The following is a 20,458-nucleotide window of genomic DNA, read 5'->3' as shown; positions in this document are numbered from 1 at the left end:
ACATGCTGGTTTGACTGTAGCAACTTGAGGACAAGTGTCTTTTTCATTCATGGGGTGACCATACACCATACAGTTGAAAGCATTTGACACTTCTTTGATTGAGGTTGACAAGTCTTACAAAGATGAGCATCTAATCTCACCATTTTACATAACAGCAGAGCATGACTCTGGCTTAGGGTTTAGGAAACAAGCAATTACTACTCTCCTGTATGCATATCTGTCTTGATGCAGAATATGCTCTGTCTGTGGCAGATGTAAAGCCTGCTTAATATTGAAAGTATCCTTACTATTTTTTTATCATAATATAACATAGTGAGTCTGTTCCAGGTAGCATCAGACTCTATTCTTGCTGCTCTTCTACTTTTTTATCAGATAAGCCAGGCTGAGCAGAGTGAGCTGTGGTTTTAAAACTTTGTACTTTAAATCCGTCTAAAACCAGCCTACCATGGACATGACACTGTACATCATGATCAGTGCATTTTTGACTGATGAAGAGACATGGGTGATGCAGTGGTTTAACAAAATTTAAAAAAGAATGCACATTGTCGTTTCCATGCTTTTTTAGCAGACAAGGTATTGTACAGTAAGAATGACAACTACCAGTCTGTACACACCTGAATTCATACCATAAATTCTTGCATATGTCTTGTCAGTGGTTATTTCTACAGAATCATGCAGCAGTAGGGTTTCCAGAAACAAACTCATGTAGTTTGGCTACACTCTCTGTTTATCCCTGCAAGAGGTTTCAGCAGGAGCTACGGACTTACTAACACATGGTTCTCATCTGAGGAAACTGCTCTGTGAACTGGAATAAATTATCTGGGAACCTAACATCAAAGGATAACAGACAACAAACAAAAAATATGAAAATAAAGACTTGAACCTGAAGAAACAGCCCCAAAACCACACTAAACTTATAACCCAGCAAGAGATTTGCTTCCATCTATTGGAGCCAAGGCAAAAAAGACGACTGAGCCGCAGGATCTTCTAACATGGGAAATAAATCAGCTAGTTCTTGTCCCAGGGTGCTAGTGTTGAAAAGTAAATCCATGAGCTAGTATGGGAAAATGTTGGATGATTGAAATTACATGACAGTATCCAAAGTATCCCAGTAACTTCATTCCAAAATTCTCAATAATTTAGGAATTTTAACAGCAAAAGCTGTAATTGTTAAAGTTCCTAATTTATTCTTGAACACATTGAAAGTATTTTATAGTTGCTTCATGCAAAATTGCAGAATGGAGCCATTTAATTTCTCAGTGTTCATCTCTAAGTAACAGGAGTAGAACTTTTGTATTAACATGGCACATGGAAAGTAAGAGGATGATGATGATGAATATTCCTATTTGAATGTTTTGTGCTTAATTTTTGTGATGCTTCATTATTGTATAACACTGCTGTAATCTGTGAGGATTTAGACCCTTTCACATCATGGCAACTCATCTCTCCTCTCTAGAGCCAACCAGCGGACTTATTGGAGAGACTGGGAAGCACAAGCATATTTTTCTTTCATTTATATAGGATAATGCCATAGAGATGTGTGGGTTAAGGCCATTTAGAGTCTGCAGCTTTGACATCAAAGTGATCTTGGGCATTTAATACAGTATTTATCAACTTTTTTCCAAAGTCCTAGCTTGTAAAAATCAAAAGAAAGATTCCAACAGAATTACATATGCACAGAAGTAGTCAGGAAGTGGGATATTATTTTCATGAACTCTGTTTGCAAACATTCTGATTTTGAAATAATTTTAAAAACATCTTAAATTAGGTTATGGCATGCTGTTGACATTTCCATTTAGTAGAAGCTGTTACTGACTCAGATAGTTTTCACTTTTGCAGCACAACATGGGTAGATAGCAGGAAGAATGTACTTACAGTATTCCATCATGCATAATTTGTTATATCTGATGTATAAAAGAGAATGCTGGAGATTTCTTACCTGGAGATATTGTGATAAATAAACCACAATTTGATACATTTTCTTGGAAAATATGCTGATAATAGCAGTGCACTGATATTTATTGGTCATTTATGCATGACCTAGTCATGAAATTATATTCGTATTACCTACAAAGAGAGGAAATTAAAGTTTACAACCGAGGATATCCCTCTGACACAATATTTCCATACAATTAAGAACTTATTTCAATTATTCTGCTCTTACCATTAGCAGAATATTTTAAAGCAGATTTATAATCAGGAAGACATACTAACCTTGAGTCTTACCAAAATGTGGTTTTATTCTAAAAAAGTATATGAAAAAACACAGTTCTCATCTGATTCTTGTTTATTGTATCATTCGTAAAGTGCTGTTTTGCACTTTGAATGCTATTACTCACCTCAAACTGTCTCTAGAGACAAAACTGAATTTTCTGTTACAATTTAATAGATATTGAATGCATTTTGTCCAGTCTTTTTTTTTTTTTCTGTTCATTGCAAAATTAAAATTAATCTCTTTTGCTTGAGGCTGCATAGTTTACTGTCATTAATTGGGGACAGTAAAAGTCATGAATTTTCAGTAGTAGAGAAGCCTTGGGATATTCAGCTGAGATCTTAATCAAAAATGTTACTGATTGCTTGGGAATCAATGAACATACCCCTCAGTGAACACACTGAGGGGGAAAAAAACAGCATAACCCTAATATTATTCACAATGTTTTGTTAAAAGGAGCAATGATTCATAATGATCATTTTTTTATCATAATGTAACATAGTGTGGAATGGCAATATTATCCATTTGTGGTCTACGTAAATGGCTCAGAAGTATCAATGCTTTTGATCTTTTTGAAGTAGTTGTGCTCACATGAGTAGCTTTTAACACTTGGGTTTTCTTTTTGACCTCTCAGCATTTTAAGTTTTAGCATATCCAAAAGTCTTAGCCAATTCAGCAGTTGTGAATCCATAGCTTTGCAGTCACCAGACACTTCAGTGTCAATATAACAACTATATAACAAATTCTGGTTTTAGAGAGTTAACTTTGTGCTGATGACAGAAACTCCAGCCTGTAAGATTAGTGGAAACAGCAATTCTGAGTCCGTGAAGGACTTTAAAGGTGAGAAAAGGACCTTAAAAAACATGTCATTTCACTTCACTTTTACTATTGCCATTATATTGTTCTTCATTAGCATCAACTAAAATTTGTCCATTTTTGACCATGTATAACTGAATAGGAGTTAAGCATTTTTAAAAATACATTGACTAATGTCCAGTCAGACATTAGTCCAGACTACTGAGTTTCAAATCCTTGGGCTTTTAGGATCTCTTTTAAGCAGAAAAGAGGAAGTACTTCCTTTTACAACACCATGTCAAGACAAACACACTCTCATATATGCACAGACATACAAAAAAGCTACAAGTCACTTCAGAGTTTACCGGTTGCCACATGGGATCCTAAATAATAACAGGAAGAAAAATGAATAATGCTTTGTAAAAAACCAGCAGCTTATTTATGCAGTGTTTCAAGAATTAAAATAGTGATGTGCAAAATACGAGGAGTAAAAATAGTTGTTCAGATTAGGCATCGCAGTCAGTATTCTGTCTTAATAAAGCAATGGCTTAGCATATATGCAAACATACATATGCTTTCCATTCATATATGTGCATAAACTACTTTAAATCCTTCTCTTTATAAAAATTATGGTTGCAGGCAGCATTCAGATTTCATTTTCAGCAGTGTAAATATGAAATAACAGGACTAGCTGGGGTGCAGTTGCACTCAGGGCTATGCATTGAATAGCCAGGATCACAGTGCTGGCCCTGGGGTCAGCATATCTTTAAAATGCATTTTTGGTAGCAATAAAGAGATGCTGTGTTTTCAGAGGATTGTGTTGACAGCAAAGTATATCAATGAAGTCCACCTCACTCACAGTGAAGGTCTGCATTTTAAAACAGCGCTAAAACAAAATAGTCGTTGTGTTTTGACAAGGGTCTTAACCATTTATACCAGAACAGCCAGAACTGCAAAAAGTGCTGGATCTCTCAGAACTCCTAACTCCAAACCAGAGGACACACTATTACTAGGGGCTTCTTCTTTGCAGCTTTTTTAAAATACAGTCTCCATTGTCACTGTAAACATTCAGAAACCCAGGCTAATACTTCTTTTTAAAATGCAGAATTGATTTATGACAGCTGCATTGGATCGTTAATCATATATTATCTTTATGAGAGCTTTTTTCTAACATATGTTAATTGGCTGTTTTCTGTGACAAATTATGAGCTCTTACTTTGATGAGGTTCAATTGCAATCATGTTTTAGTTGAATATGTAGAGTTTCCAGCCCCCACTGGCTCCTTAAACCACTATAAACATCTGTACATCACTGCAGTGCTGAGTAATGGCGGGATTTGGGTTGATCTGATCTCTGTACTGAATTTTTTTCCACAGGATATTTTCAGCTCTTTGCACTAAATCTGTGACAGGATTTGCTGGTTTTAGCAAAAGAGCTAAAATTAATATCTTGTATGGGTTTATTAGAATACAATGAGAAGTAATTAACAATATACTGATTTTTTTTTAATATTTTAGAGATTTCAATGCCTTATTAGAAATCCTCTCTCAGCTTTATTTCATGGAAATTTACTGGTGTCGTAAAGCATTTCCAGAAGCAAAAATGCTGCCTGCTTTTTTGGAGCCAATGTTTTTTAATTCTTAAATGTCATAAAAGAAAAAGAAAAATATTTTACCTGAGAAATAGTTGGCCTCACTTTAACTTTTTAAATTTTTACCAAAACCAAAAAAAGTGTATTTCCCAGTTCAACAGGAGATGTGTCTAATGATGTTTTACATAAACTTGTACATTTTCCTGTTAGTGAAGAAAATTTTCCACTGAAAGTTAGTGTCTTTCTAACTTTTTTATATTAAAGAAATCATGCTTACATATGTTCAGTACATAAATTAAGGAAATTCGGAAAAAAAAAATACCAGAATGGAAGTTGCCGTATTTTTTATTTGGTACCTAATCTTTTGATGACACTTGGACACCTTATTGTATTTTAAACAGTAATTCATTGGAAATACTGAGACAAAAAATGTGTGCTGTATTTACTCAAAGATGTACTTAGGGTGAATGTGCAGAAATATGCAATCTTATGTATTTTAATAGTGAGAGAACAGCCTGGTCATAAAACTGTGTCAAACAGTCTCAATTACATTGCAATTAACTTAACGGAACACTTCACAGCTCAGCTTTGAACTAAACCAAATGGCATTAGATCAGTCTGTCCCATTTTTTCTTCAGAGAAACGATGGAGGTTAAATTTCCAAGCAGGTGTTAGAGTTTAGAACAAGAACCAGATGTGTATGGAAGCTACTTCAGTCTCATGACGGAGGTTTTAATTCAGCTATTTCCCTGGAGTACCACACAATCAATGAGTTCCAAATCCTGGGGCTACCTGTCTTTATGTAAAATCATGGGAATATTTCTTCACAGATTATCATTGCACATGTGTGGAAAAATTAGATCAGAAATTAGAGATAAAAAAGGTTAATCTCAGAATTTACATGAACATCATATTTTCTTGAATTTCTGCAGTGGAGAGGTGACAATCAAGTGAAATGCTTACAGAAGAGATGTATTACTATAGGGAGAATTGTAAGTGTAGAACTCAGACCATGGATATTTAATATGTTTCTCTAGTCACCGCTTGTTGTCAGCAGTATTTTACAAGTGAGGATATGTAGGTCATATGCAGCACAGTGAAGATCATTAAAGATAGGTGGATTGAATTAAAGAGAGGTTTCAAAATGATGATTTTGAATGTGTTGTCCCTACTTCAGAATGCTGGTGAAAGTAAATTGATGCATTTTATCTTGAAATAATCTACAAATGACATTCAGTTGTGCTTACTAACATGAGCTTAGTTGGCTTTAAGAATATAAAACAAGGTAAAGGGAGATATACGTGTGAAAGACAAGGATTGGCACTTTATTGGATTTTGAGGCCTGTGAGCCATGTGTCTTAATTGGGGCCAGTTGGGATCATTTAATAATTGCTGTCAGAAGATCAAATTTAATTCTCTTTATAAAAAGACCACAGTGGGATAGAGTAAAACAAATTGCCATCTGAGATTTCAAATGAGCTAAGCTTTAATTAGGCTGATTAGGATGCTGTAAGAGAGAGAAGGAAACAGGAAATTGATGTATCTGCTGTATACCATGGTGGATCTTATATGACAGCACTGTCAAATATCTTTATTTCAAGAAGATACAGATTAGCATAAAGGATGATAGAGCTTTGACAACATTTATATGCATATATAATGTGTTAGGTATGCAAGGTAACTGTAACTTTCTGAAATGAGTGGTTTTAAATATAGGCATCAATATATTTATGATCATAATTTTGGCCTTCAACATTACTTTAATATATTTTTAAATATTCTTTATTTGTTTCTATACTCATTGATTATGCCAGATGAAAAGTATAGCCCTTAGAATGTCTCTATTGCATAATAAATATTCACTGTCCTTTGTTCTCAAAACATTTGCATGAGTAAATCCACATGTTCCTTATCCCCAGATTTCCAACAGAGAAACTGACTAAAAATGAAAGTGACATGAAATATTTTTGACAGAAAAGGGAGCAGATCTCACACATGTTTACATCCCAACACTGAATCCAATTCTTTGAATTATGCTGAGTGCTACTTTTGCCACAGCTGCCTGTTTCTAAGGATATATTTTATCAGAAACCATCTTATATATCAATAGAGCTCAAAAAGTGCCATTTCTGAGAAAACATAATGTACATTCATAGCCACAGTAAGACTTAGCTAATGTATCTTTGTATTGATTATGTTTTTGCTTTTCCAGCATGCTTTTAGGATGATTGTAAGATGAGCCATGCTGCCAGAGATCCTACTAGACGAACAAAATACTCACTGAAGGTAGAATGGAGACTATTGAGCAAATTCCACTATTGAGTATTTGAGACTATTGAGTATTTTCCTTCTGCAAATTAAGAATATTTTATGTGTGTTTTCTGATATTTGTCAAGGATGTTGACTTTTTGAATTGGCTATTGCCAAATGCAGTGAATATTGTATACAAGCGAGAAATAAATAAATCCAGATGCATGTGCTAGTGGAGAGGTTATAGCTGAAGTTCTGTATGCAGGATATGATGCTCACTTGTGGCTTTAGTGGTTACAGAGAGTAACAGGTGCACTCTGTGGTAAACAACAACCCTTTTGGTAGAAATTCTTTTACAAATTTTGAGGTGAGAGCTATTGGAGTTATACTCCAATTCTGGGAAAAGTTAGAAGATCAAATCCTCATGTGGAAAGTATGAATTAGCTACCTAACACAGTTTTCAAACACTAAATATAAGCTATGATGTGGTTGAGAAGCACACTTTATTAGATGAGGCTATTTATGTCTTTGCAAGTAATGCAGATACAAAGTTGCAGCTCTTTTATCTCTTTATCATATCACAGCATAAACTCCTCAGTGTGTTGTATATCCTAGGTTTCTCTCTTTCTCTATTTTCATGTGAATTTTGTTAACAGAAATATATCTAATGTTTGTGTGGTTTTAACCATTAAGGACAAAATAAAATTTGTAGAATATCACACTAAGCTAGAACAACAGAAAATTTCTTCCTCAATAGATTTTTAAGCCAGTTATTTCAGACAGTTTTTTTTTTCCCATGAGGCATTTTTTTACCTTTTTGACACAGAAAATTCCATGCTATCTTTCCTTTCTTATAAGCAGTTTCATCTGTTCATGCATTTTCCTAGTTCCAAACCACCAGGAATCCAGTTTTGTATCTTCTAGCATAGAGAGATCCTTCTTGTCAAGATGCAGCCAGGAGATAGAAAGCAAATAGCTTCAACCAATGATGTATGATGGGCTAATGCTAACAGATATGGCCACATACTGTCCACACATTATTTCCCTGTAGTGAGAATCTTCCATTTCTTCAACAGATGTTTTATCCTGGACATGCAGAATTGCAGACATGAGGCACAAGGCAATATATGTCCAAGGTTAATTTCCTATCAAATGGCTTGTAAATTCTTTGTAATTGTAAGTGCTTCAAAGCAAATCCATTCTGAATTCATGTGTTTCTATGTAATTTGTCTTTATTTTGTATGGTTAACAGCAGCAACCTATCCTAATTTATGAGCTTTGTGATTAGAAAGGAGACATATTTCAGGTATTCATATTTCAGAGGTAGTTCCTCACTTCTCTGCAGTGAAATCTAGGTGTGAGGTTTCTTTTTTTATTATTACCCTTATTATGTACCTGACATACATTTGCTTTCCTTTTGTCCTTGGGGAAAAAAAAAGCATCTGCGTGGGATTGGAAGAATTTTGAATTGTCGTGGTCATTGGGAAGATTGATATATTTCCCTTGCTTTTTTCCCACACTACTTCTTCCTTCTCCTCATTTTAAGCCTGCAGTTGTGTGTCTCTGGGCAAGCAGTTGCATTCAGGGAGTCTCATAGTTTTTATACTCATATCCATCATATTACCATTCATACAAAAAGAAGGAACTGTTACCAGCTTAGCAGCTCTCCACGATGGTGTGCAGTCTACATTTTCAGAAGAACTATATTAAATTCTTGACATTTCTAGAAAGGTCAGGAATTAAAGCAAAAAAAAGTGTTTCTAGAACTGAGTTTATACAAAAGTAAATCAGAACATCTCTGTATCTAATCATTCCTCTTTAAGAAAGAAATTACCAAATGAAGGGTACACGGATCTGAAGTTGCCTTAAAAATCTAATAAAGGTAATTAAACATGAGTTATGCATTTTGGTTTATGTTATAAGAAAACCAACTTTTTGTTTCTGTGGTAGTATAGTTTTAGTTGAAATGGTCTAACACCACAGACAAATTATTTCTAGACAGAAATAATATATCTCATTTTCCAGCTTCTATAGCTGGAAATAAAGGATCATTTTGGGGTACATTGAGGAGCCAAAGAATCATACAACATAAAGGTAATTGATTTTTTTCCAAAATTTTTAGTCTACATTAGGTACTAAATCTGATTACAGCATTTATCTGACTTCTTTTTTCAGTAGTAGTGGTGGATCTGTTATGTTAGTATGAGCTAAAAGGAGCAGAAATAGAAACTAGTAATATAGAAATCAGTAATATTCTCTAAATTTAAAGTCATATCTGTCTGAGACTCCTTCCATATCTGCAGAGTCAGTGATGAACTTGGGTGGCTGGTTGCATCATACAAGATCTAATAGTGAAAAATAAATTTTAAAATATCTAAAGTATTATAATCAAAATTTTCAAGCCTGAGTAGGTGTTATCATACAGCAAAATGCTATCAATAGCTTGAAAGTCTGGCATACAGAGATTTCATGGGACACCAAAGGTTTGTACAGATTTTGTGGAATTTCAGTTGCTCAGGACATGTGAATACCTTTTATGTTTAATTACTTCATTTCTCTGGTAGGAAGCTGAACCATATTAAGGGATATGCTTAAGAGTCATTGCTCATTTTTGGCTTGAGTACCTAGCCAAATTCAAGGTATGATAAAGGTTGTTGCCATTAGGGCAGGGAAACTGATAAGTGACTCAAATATTTCCTTAGTACTCTTATTCCCCCCCCCAATATATTTATACAGTTTTCCCATCAAGATATTTCCCATCATAAATCTGAAACAGTTGTACTTTCATTCAAGCTTTACCTAAGCAATTTTTCTCACTTACTTTAATTATGTTGGAAAGTATTCCTTTCATTAACTCCTTAACAATGTTTCCATCGAGTCTGTTCTCTGTTAGAAGTTTTTCTTATAATTAGGAACTTATTCTCATCTCAGGGCTTTTTCTCTTAGTTTCTATATTCATGTTCCCAGTTTTATGTCATTTTCATCCACAGTTTTTTTTTCCCCTATTCTACCTCTTTAGATGAACCTCCCTAATTCTCAGCTTAGTCTTTGAAACAGTTACAATCCTCAGTCATTCACTTGCTTGGTAATTTAAAGACACTTCAGGTTCTTATTACAATTTGTTCCATTTATGTATGCCACAAAAATACTGTTTCTAAAAGATTTTTCTTTTCTCTAAAAACTTCCTGAAATTATTCATTTGCAAATGTGTAAGACATTCCTTTTCAAAATATGATTATGAAGTTTCTGCAATCCAAGCCTTTGTTCCTCTTCACAGAGATGAAATGGTAGTGCAACACAAACCTGGAATAGCAGAACTCAGTTATGTTGTTAAACTATAGATACACATTATTACAGTTAGAAAAAGGAGGATCCCTTTGGAGGATTTCAGAGAATTCTTTGAGTGAGAAGAGCATTCTGGATGAGGGTGTATAAAATTTCTCTGGAGTTTGTTGGATGAAGACAGAGGAGACAAAGCTTGTGTAGATCTTAACAATTCCGTCCATTTTATCCAAAATTTAATTGTCATCTCCATCCATTTCACCTATTGCTTCTAGACTCATCATTGACCATAGTTTAGACAGACACTGTCTAAGTGCATGTACCAAGCTTCCCAGCATTCAGCAAATTATAAGCAGAAAGTAATCAAAAATCTCTTATGAAATAATCCTTTTTAGAATTAATCCATAGTTTCTTCAATAAAGGAAACCTCAGATTGCCCACTAAGCACCTGTAGGCATCACTAAGCACCTGTACCCAAGTTCAGACTATGATTTGATATTGTATTTTATGTTTTTTTTCAATAATACCCAGGTATTAATGGAATAATCCCTGATTTTTAAAAGCTATTTTGGAGATTTAAATTCCACAGACTCCCTCACTTGCAAACATTAGTAACAAATCTGTACATCTAGATCTAACCACAGTCAGAGATTGCTTTCAGGTGATGTAATAGCACTAGAGATCTTACATCTTCCTGTAATAAGCCAACACTCTCCAAAGTCCTTTGTGTTTAAGACTGCTCCCAAACTGTAGCACTAGTATTTTACCTGGTATGTAATATGTCTTTCAATACAAGCAAACCTAAATCAGAATAGCTCCAAGACCTTGTCAACTCATAAGGTGCCAAATCTTACCCTGTTGGCCACTGAGGTGCTTTCTCTTCTTTAGCTCAGTAAATGACAGACTGAGTTTGTAAAACACCTTTCATTACATTCTTTGTACATCTATAATGCAATCCAATCAAATTATTAGCTCAAAACTGTCAAGACTCCTATTTGAATTTCTAGTGGTCCAATTTCCGTACTCCATTTTCAATCAGGTTCCCATTCCTAGCCGCAGTCTCCATTTCAGACCAACTAGGTCATTCAGTTTTCAATTCTTTATTTTCCCCCCTTTTATTCTTAGTGTGTCCAATTGAATAAACTGTTATGCTTGACCAGTCTGAAGCACCGTATGGATCTTATTCCCTAAATGTTGGTCAGACTGCCATTATGTCTGTCTAGCTGCTCAGGGTACATCAGGGACTTATCATAAACATATAAACCTTTTCTTCAAACTATTTACTTTAATATTTTTTTGTTTGGGTGATGCGTAGACATGGAAATACCACCGAATAATTAGTGTTGTTTTAAAATTGACTCTTCACAGGTATTAATTTTATACTAACATTTCACTTAATTATTTTCCTTAAAATCTAATTAGTGTCTGCTATATTTGCTTTAGAAATCCAATACTCCTCTTCATTTTAGCCATCTTCAGAAGTGTTGTAAATTAGCCAGGTCTTCCTTTCTTCCTCAAACATAGCAGGCACCTATCTACTGGAGTCCAGGCAGCTAGTTTTCGTCTGGTAGTTGCTTCTTGTGGTCCACTGCTGCAAGGAATGACTCATCACCTGCAGCAAATTCCACGATCACATGGAAGTATTTTGATCTTTTGTCATGGTTCTTTATCAGCATGACCAGGTTTGGTATAGCATGCATGCAACATTCATAAAATCTTCCACCACTGCATTGGATGGATGTCTGTCATTGTGTCATTCTGTTATTGTGAAAGATAAGCTAAAGTCACTTTTTCTTTCATACAGGCATGGATTGGCTTAAATAGAGAGGCAGCTACGGACAAGATATTCTGTGTCTGGATATCTGAGTCTCTTGAAAAGCAGGGTGTGTGGTACAGTGAAATACAGCTGTTGTTAGGAATTTGTTAGGAATCTTCTCTGCTATTTTGGCAGTGATGTTTAGTTTGCCCCAAAAAACTTCTCAGGGGAATTTGCAAAACAAGAAACTCTTCCACCCATGATGCGCAAGTTCTGGCTCTGTGAGATAACTTGGTACTGTATTTGAGTTATAAGCTACATAGGCCACAGTTGTCTGAAGCATTCTTACAATGTGTCTTCAGAAGTGCTTAATTCCAAATTTTAAAAAATAAATCACATTGCAAAATATTCTCATGGCTGTTCCAAGGCATAGAAAATAACAGCATTGATTAAGCCAGTAACTTAGCTGCAAGAAAGGAAATTTCTGCAATTCATTGCTATATTGTCATTATACTAGGAGTATGTTGAAATGTAAACATGCAAATAAAGTACAGCTCCAGAAGTTCAGATTTAAAATATACACATTTTACTATCCTTTATACAAAAACAAACAAATAAATGGACTATGAGTAGAAGTACTCTTATGAGTCCAGCAGATGATTTCAAAAGCAGTAGAAAAATTATTGAAATATGAATTCAAGCCAAATACTGTAAGTTTTCTCTTAAAATTCTAAATAGCAATTTACATATTGGGAATGATTTTATCGTTTGAAACTTTATGAACATTTTGCTTATTCCATAAGTCAGAAGTCAGGTTAAATAACTGATAATATAATAAGCCTTGGTAGTTATAGATTACAAATATTTTCTTTATTTACAGATTTTTTGGTTTGACGTACCATCTCTCTAGTAGTCACTAGTACTTCATCTATTATAATTTTTCTGTTTTGGCTTGAATGTTTGTTTTATATTTCCTGTAGCCAAATGCATGATCTCCTGAGACTTAAATTTAGTCAATTAAAATTAACTTCCTTTCAACATTTTCGTATGGCAGCCTGCCCTTAGAATCAAAACACCAAAGTGTAGGTTACGTTTAATTTCTAGATCAGAATGTTGTGGACAGATGTTTGAAAGCTTAAGATGACTCCAATTCATTTTTACATGGCTTTCTGCCTGGAGAAACATACTGTAGATAGTACCATTGCTGCTTTACTGATATATTGCCATGGTGATGACATATGTAATTTTATCACAACCTTCTGTCAATGGTCCAAACTCTGTCCTTTGTTATGATCATGCAAGCAAACCACCATGTAAATGTAAAGAACCACTTCTATCTTTAATGTTAGATTATTTCAGTCAGATAACATGATAGAGCATTATTTTCACCCTTCTCTGCATTTCTTTCAACTATATCCAACTCAAAGAGACAGTGAGTGAAGTCTTCAATTGATACAGTATGCCCAGCTGTTTCTTCATTGTGTAGCTCTCTCTGTAGGTGTGTAGAACATAAGATTTTACAGAAACCATTTGAATGACCATTTCATCTTAATATGTGTCCCTCATTGTCAATGTTCATGGTTGCATTTTTGCAGCTAAGTTTTCATCCAAAAAGTAGATGATGTGTTCCTACTCCGTACATTCAAATTTTTAGACACCGATTCAAACCTGTTTGAGAAAACAGGTTTACATAAAAAGATTTCATAGACCTTTTAAGTTACTTTTATATATCAAGATAAGAATGGTAAGGGAAAGGGAACAGCACTTTTTTCTTTAATTCCTTATACAGCATAATAAAGAAAAAATTATTTTGTTCTTCTGTTTTAACTTAATTATTCAACTCAGAATGTAAGCTGCTTAATGGAGCAAGGACATCGTTATGACAAGTTTGTAACTTTTGTAAAGCAACCATGAAAATGTTATAAACTCTAGCACATTTTAACTTGTTTTTTCTCTGGCTGCCTTCTTTCTTTTGTTTATAAGTAAAATATTTTTACTGTTTTGTTTTGATACTACTTATTTCTCCTGGTGTAACTGCTCAAAGGATTCTCTGTCTGGGGTGTTGCAGCAGAGCAAATTCATACTGTTTTGCTCGGAGAAGGAAGTGGACAGTTTTGGTTCCCATTTTGCACTTCTGGAACAGTTTAGGGAAGGAAACACCTTTACACCTTTTATTGTTCGTGGTTGCTGACATAATATCCTTCCCTGACTGCTCTGTGCGTGCTTCCTGCCATTCTGTCAAGATTCTTCTCTGTTGCAGAGAAGGGATAGTGGGCGTGCATGTGTGTCTATGTGTGTGCATATGTCTGTGTGTCAGTGTTCAAAAGAGAGACAGTACTGGTCAAGTGATTTGCTACATTTTTCCTTTAGCTCTTTTCCCTTCTCGAGGCTCAGATCAATCTTCTGTCAGCTACCACTGCCTTTTGCCAAATCATATAATGAATAGAAGACCGCCAAAAATAAAGTTCCTCTTTTTTAAAGCAGTCTAGTTTGTTTTGGTTTTGATTTTCTTTAACTTTTGGTTTGATTTTTTCTTTAACTACTTGGCTTTGCAAAAAAATGCAGAAAATTATAACAAAATAACATTTAACTCTGTGTTTCTTTAAATGTAATTTGTTTGCACATGATTATAGTATTAAGCTGTAAGTTTTATGTGGAGCTACTTCAACAAAGCTCCTTTTTAATTTTCATTTGGATAATTGAGGCCTGCAGTACTATTTCATTTTTGTAGTACATTCAACTTTTCTAGTCAATGTGCTTTATTAGTGTTAGTAAAATAACAATTTACTAATTAACAGGGACTTTAAATACTTACTTATTACTGTAATAATAAACTTTAAATGCTTAATACTGCAATCCTTGGTTCTGAAAGAACTTTCAAAAGGTATTGAGAGCACTGATGAAGTCCTAAGCAGCCATGGGGATTTGCTGGTCTCCAGAGTTCTTTACATTCTGTTTGAATTAGAAATTACAAGCTTTGCAGGTTATAGCCCTTGCATGAGATATCTTAATTTACTTATCTGAATTTCATTAATTGGGAATCAGTCCTATGATCTTTTTTATGTTTGTACTAATGAAATATATAGAACTATGAGTTAACAAATAGTTCAAGAATAGCACTTGAAAGACTCTGTGTTGATAGGTGTGTGTGTGGTGGGGGGGGCGGTTCTAAAAGGAAATTAATTTAATAGAAAAATTGAAAACCTTTTATTTAAAATTGGACTAGTAAGCAAAAGGCAAACTAGGACATATAGGAAGAAAGATTTTTTTTAATCCAGGCAAGAAAACCTAACTCACTGCCCGTTGAAGCAAATTTATGTTTCTTTGCAAATTATATGTTTCATACAGATGACCTAATTGTAGGTTTTATACAAAATTCGGCTTATCAAGTCTTGCATGAATTACTTGAAACTAAATTTGTGTAGATCACAGGAATTTCAAGGTTCTGAGTTTAAACTGTCTGTAAAAGCTGTTATTGTTTGAAGACTGGTCTTAAGTGTAGAACTGATAAGTGTGTGGGAGGGACTCAACATACTGCTCTTCTGCTGTGATTTTTTATCCTTCCTGACAGAGTTTTCTCCGTATTAAGTAATTTTTTTCTGAACTCACTGAGCATCTTGAGCTGCAGAGCAGCTCATCTTCACTAACCAGCCACAACTGCTCTAATCTGCCCACCCTGACCTTCCACACTGCAGTGAATATCTTAGGCAGACAGTGCTGTAAACCAATAGCACCACTGGCCTCAGCTGAATGAAAGAAAAGGAAGTTATTCCATATGCCCTGACTGTGGATTAGAGTATGGGTTTGCTTCTGCAGAGAAAGACAGTTAGACTCTTTGAGTCCCGCATGTGCAGGGGAAACACCATTCTAATTTGTGCTTTGTGTTGGAGGTAAGACTATAGGAAAAACAGGAAAGAAACCCAAACCAAGGAAATGTAAAACTGTTTCTAAAAATAGACTAGGTTTGTTTGTCAACACTGAAAATCAGATAAGACTGCCTAGCTTTGTTTGGAAAAGAAGCTTTTAAAAATACATTTACAAAATAATTTTATTTTAAATTTTTTGCCTTCTTTTTTTGTTGTTGCTGCAAATATGATCAACAACCTTTGTATCTATTTAGGCAGTGAGTAGCTATTGTTTTCAAATATAAAATATAAAATATACATAATAATATAAATATAAAATATAAAATATAAAAAGCAGCTAAGAATTTTTGCAGTCTGTATTTTCTTATAGTTGCAATATGAATTATTCCACATTCTGTGTTCTGCATTATGGTAATAATATACAAATATGCCCAGAAAATAATATAAAAAAGACATTAATATATAGAAATATAATAACTACTGTACTTGAAGATTTGTTTTGCACAACAGATTAATTACACCATAGTGGCTAGCTAGAAAACTCAGACTGACTGCTTATTTGTTAATTTTTTTTTTCCTTAGAGTGATAAAACACTTGAACAACCTAAAGTTTAATGTATGCTATGTAAGAAAATAAAAAGAGAACTGAAGATCAAAAGGAGTGAGATCTAACTCTTCTACCTCAGTAGCTTTGAATCAGAGCCAAATAATGGATTAAATGACCAGGATATCAGCTTAGTGTTATACAATACTTTGTGAGAATTTATCAAGTTAGCTGAGATACTATAAGTTTAGAATAAATGAGGAAATGCCAGGCTCTGTTTTAAAATTACATTTTTTTTTTAATTCCAAGGCAATATTTTTACTGCACTTCAAAAGAACATTTAAATTCATATTGTTCAGATTTCTTTTTCCTATTCTGTGTTTAAAAACCTTTGTGCTGTTTACTTAAAACATATAAAAATATACTAATACGGTAAACTAAGATTATAAAGCAGAAAAACTTTTGGTTTTTACCTTATACAAGACAAAATAATTTTTGTATTTTTAACTATTTCCATGGACTCTTTTATTATTAAAATAAAAGTATTTTATTGTTAAAATACTTTGGATATTATATAAATTAATTATGTGGTCTATAACATTTTGTGAAATATGTTTCCTGCATTGTGTATTTTTATATACTGTACATTTCTCTCCTTAGCTCTGTGACAGAGCCAGTATTGTAAAACTCATGCATTACTACAATAGTGAAAATATTTTTCAAAACATTCTTCATCTGTCTCTATTGTTCTGTTTTTATAAGAAAACATGTGTTTGCAGGTTAGAAATCCTTGTAGAACATTATAGAATTTACACTAAAATGAAATGACAGAAAAGGGCACTAGTGTTTTTTCACATATTATAATATGTGAAAAATCTTCAGTAATATTTTCACTAATTTATAGTCTTAAAGAATAAAGCTAGGAACTTTGGATTCAAGGTAGCTGGCAACTCTTATAAATCAAATAACACTTAAATAAATGTCCATTGTATTTGCATAATGAGGGAAATTATCACCTCTGCTGTCAAAGTACAAAATTGTTTTCCCTTCAGAAATAAATTAGCTGGCCTGCTTAGCATACATAGATACAGAATAGTTTATTAACTCTCTGATTTAGGTAATTTTTCATATTAGAGCTGTGAGTGATATTTAAAATTAGAGACATTAATTCCATTAAAATTTTCACTACTTGTACTTCAATTTTTTTCTTTATTTCTTGATATATTTGTATTTGGTGTTTTCTTTCATAGAAATAACCCTTTGAATATTTTTTTTTCTTCTGTGCATTACTTTTTTAATAGGTGCAGTAAATTTTAGTTCAAATTTACTTGTACACTAAATTATAATGAGGATGCTTGGCCAGTTCTGTGTAATAACTTTCTTCTGGTTATCAATTTCATGGTAACATTTGATTTCCTTTCTGTGTTTAGCAGGAACGGATGCAGGGGACTGTGAACTGAGTGGTGCAAGTGCTGAAGAAGGAGGTTTGTTTTGAGGAAACAGGAAAGAGGAATAAAGAGAAGGGAAAAATACGTAATTTTAAGGAAGAAGGAGAGAAAAAAAAACGGGGACTATGGGGAGAAAAAAGATTCAGATTACAAGGATTATGGATGAACGTAACAGACAGGTGAGTTGAAAAAATACCTGACTTAAGCATCATATTATATTTATAAGGTAACTTATTATTAAAGGTGATTAAAAAGTGATGTCTGTGTACCTATGCGTATACCAACATGTACATATACATTATGTATGTTAGACTATCAAAGAAAAAATAATTTTGTAAGGAGCCTGAAACCTCACACACAGTGTTTTCATGTTCAGTAACATGCACAGTTAGGAAGTTATTACTTGAAGACTTTATTCTATAAAGACTGCTGGGTGTGCTCTACTTGGTTTGAGTTCAGTCTGGAATATACATGGTTAAGCACACCTGTGAGTTGCTACAGGACACAGGCTTTTAGTACTCTATTTTTTGAACTATGTTCAATATGAGTTATTATAATATGAGAACTTTCATTTAAATTCAGACATCCCAGTTCTTGAAGGTGAAGGTGCTCCTTCACATTTGCAGTGTCTTTATTTTTACCTCCTTCATATAAAAAAGATACTACTTCATAAAAAAGTTTCCTCTTTTTCTGTCCGAATTTTAAGAAGAATTTGAGTAGCCTAACACATTCTAAACAGCTAGAATGTTGAAGTCATAAAACCAAGTGACCATCACTATTTAGCTAAGGCTAAATAGGTCCAATAGGACAGATTAACTAATTTTTAACTCTGCTTTAAATAAAATGGTTAGGGAGCTGTCACATATTATCAACACTATCTCTGCTAGTTGAAATATGATCACTTAGGAATTAGGAAATTTTCTTCCCTGTGGTCACAAATATAAAATTCAATAACTGATATTTTCAAATAATATTGGTGAAAATTGCTGCTGTTTACATTTGATGTAAATGAATGGATGTGGATATTTTGTTGAATCTGGAGATCCACAACTGTGATAATCTCTCCACATAATTATTTAATACTGTGTTTAATGTTCTTCCTACCCCTGGCTGCAATTTAGGAATAATCTTCAGTAGCTGATTTTTAAGAACTTGATACTGAGTTACTATTAATATAGTAGTACTACTAATTTCATCTATAGATTTCTTCATATCCTTAGGGATTTTTTTAAGAATCTGTTAGTCATGGAGGATTTTATGAAGCCTTAAAAAACTCAGCCTAAGCATATTTATAAAGCCATAAAAAACTCAGCCTAAGCATAACAACAAATAATAGTCCTTAAAAGAATTTTTAAAAATTGTAGTGTTAGTAGTAACTTGTGATCTCTATGGCAGAAAATCATGTGTAACAGCAAAATGTTCCTTATGATGGATGCATTTAGTGTTTTCCCTAAAAGTTGCCTGTTTTGGTAAGACAGGCTAAAAAGCAATAATTCTAAGAATGTATAAATGTAATCATATGTATTTTAATTGTCTTATAGCATGGAGTTAAAATTGGATGTTAAAATTGGATGTTAAATATTGAATTGAATTTATTATAAATATTAAGTCAGTAGTTGTTTGAAACTTGCCCATGCTATAATGGATTCTTTTTGAAGGGAACCTGAATTATTTTGTAAATGATACCACAAAATTTTGCCATTCACAGCATTAGTTCATACAACAAGTTTCAGTCTCAACTTGCCTGCTCAAATATAGTATTTACAGAGATTTTAGCCCCACTTCTGTAAAGAAAACACTTTAAAAATGTTAAATATACTTTTTAAAAAAGGAGACAGCTAGTCTTCAAATTATTCACAGTAGAGTTTCAGGAATAACAGAATCAGTTTTGGAACTAATTATGAATAAAACTGTAACACTAGAATACTAACAACTGTAGTGTTAGTGCAGGAAGTGTTTGTTTCACTAGCATTTCTTAGACTCATAGAATCACAGAATGGTTTGGATTGGAAGAAACCTATTTCCAACTCCATTGCTATGAGCAGAGACTCCTTCCAAAAGACCAGGTTGCTCAAAGCCTGACCTCATACACTTCTAAGGAACGGGGCAGCCATAGTTTCTGTTGTCAACCTGTATGTGTGCTTCAGCACCCCCACAATAAAGAATTTTTTCCTAATGTCTAATCTAAACCATCTAAACCTACTCTCTGTCAGCTTGAATACATTCCCCCCTGTCCTGTCACTCCACGCCTTTGTAAAAAGTCCCTCTCCCTCTTTCTTGTAGACTCCCTTCAGGTACTGGAATGCTGTAGTTTAGTTCCAGTCTTCTCTTTTCCTGGCTGAACAATCCCAATTCAATATTTGCTAATGTATCTTAGCCACTGTGAGGCTGGAGGTACATTTGCATTATTTTACTTTCCATATTGTAAAATTGTCTTGAGTCTGCTTCTTATTTCCACTAATATATTAATGATAATTTTAAAAAAATTTCTACTGACTTTGTCTTGCATTTAGTGCCCTGATTTAAAGCTCAATGAACCAAATGAAAAGATTTTCATCGTTTCATTGGACTATGGTATTAGGCTTTTAATTTTAGTAATATATATGTGATTAAATACAACTGGATTTTTAATAATAGATGATTGTTTTAACCATTTATATGAGATGTACTCTTTCACAAACCTCACTGGTTCTTAAAATATTGCTGCTTTAGCA

General features: G+C 33.7%; 1 protein-coding gene across 17 annotated transcripts in view; it reads left to right on the top strand.

Annotated features, from left to right (window-relative positions):
• The window catches only part of MEF2C (myocyte enhancer factor 2C), a 134,843-nt gene that overhangs the window by 39,789 nt on the left and 74,596 nt on the right, over positions 1–20,458 (top strand). For 14 of the 17 annotated variants that reach the window (XM_036403546.2, XM_054517988.1, XM_054517986.1 and 11 more), the window contains one exon: positions 17,727–17,923. In XM_036403546.2, the coding sequence (XP_036259439.1) occupies positions 17,870–17,923 (54 nt within the window). In that variant the 5' untranslated portion in view covers positions 17,727–17,869. The remainder of the gene's footprint in view (positions 1–17,726; positions 17,924–20,458) is intronic. The other 3 variants (XM_036403549.2, XM_036403548.1, XM_036403545.1) reach the window with 1 other exon arrangement.

This window comes from Molothrus ater, chromosome Z (genome assembly GCF_012460135.2).
Source record: "Molothrus ater isolate BHLD 08-10-18 breed brown headed cowbird chromosome Z, BPBGC_Mater_1.1, whole genome shotgun sequence".
Lineage (NCBI taxonomy): Eukaryota > Metazoa > Chordata > Aves > Passeriformes > Icteridae > Molothrus > Molothrus ater.
Note: the sequence above shows the minus strand (reverse complement) of the source record. Positions and strands in the feature narration are given on the sequence as shown.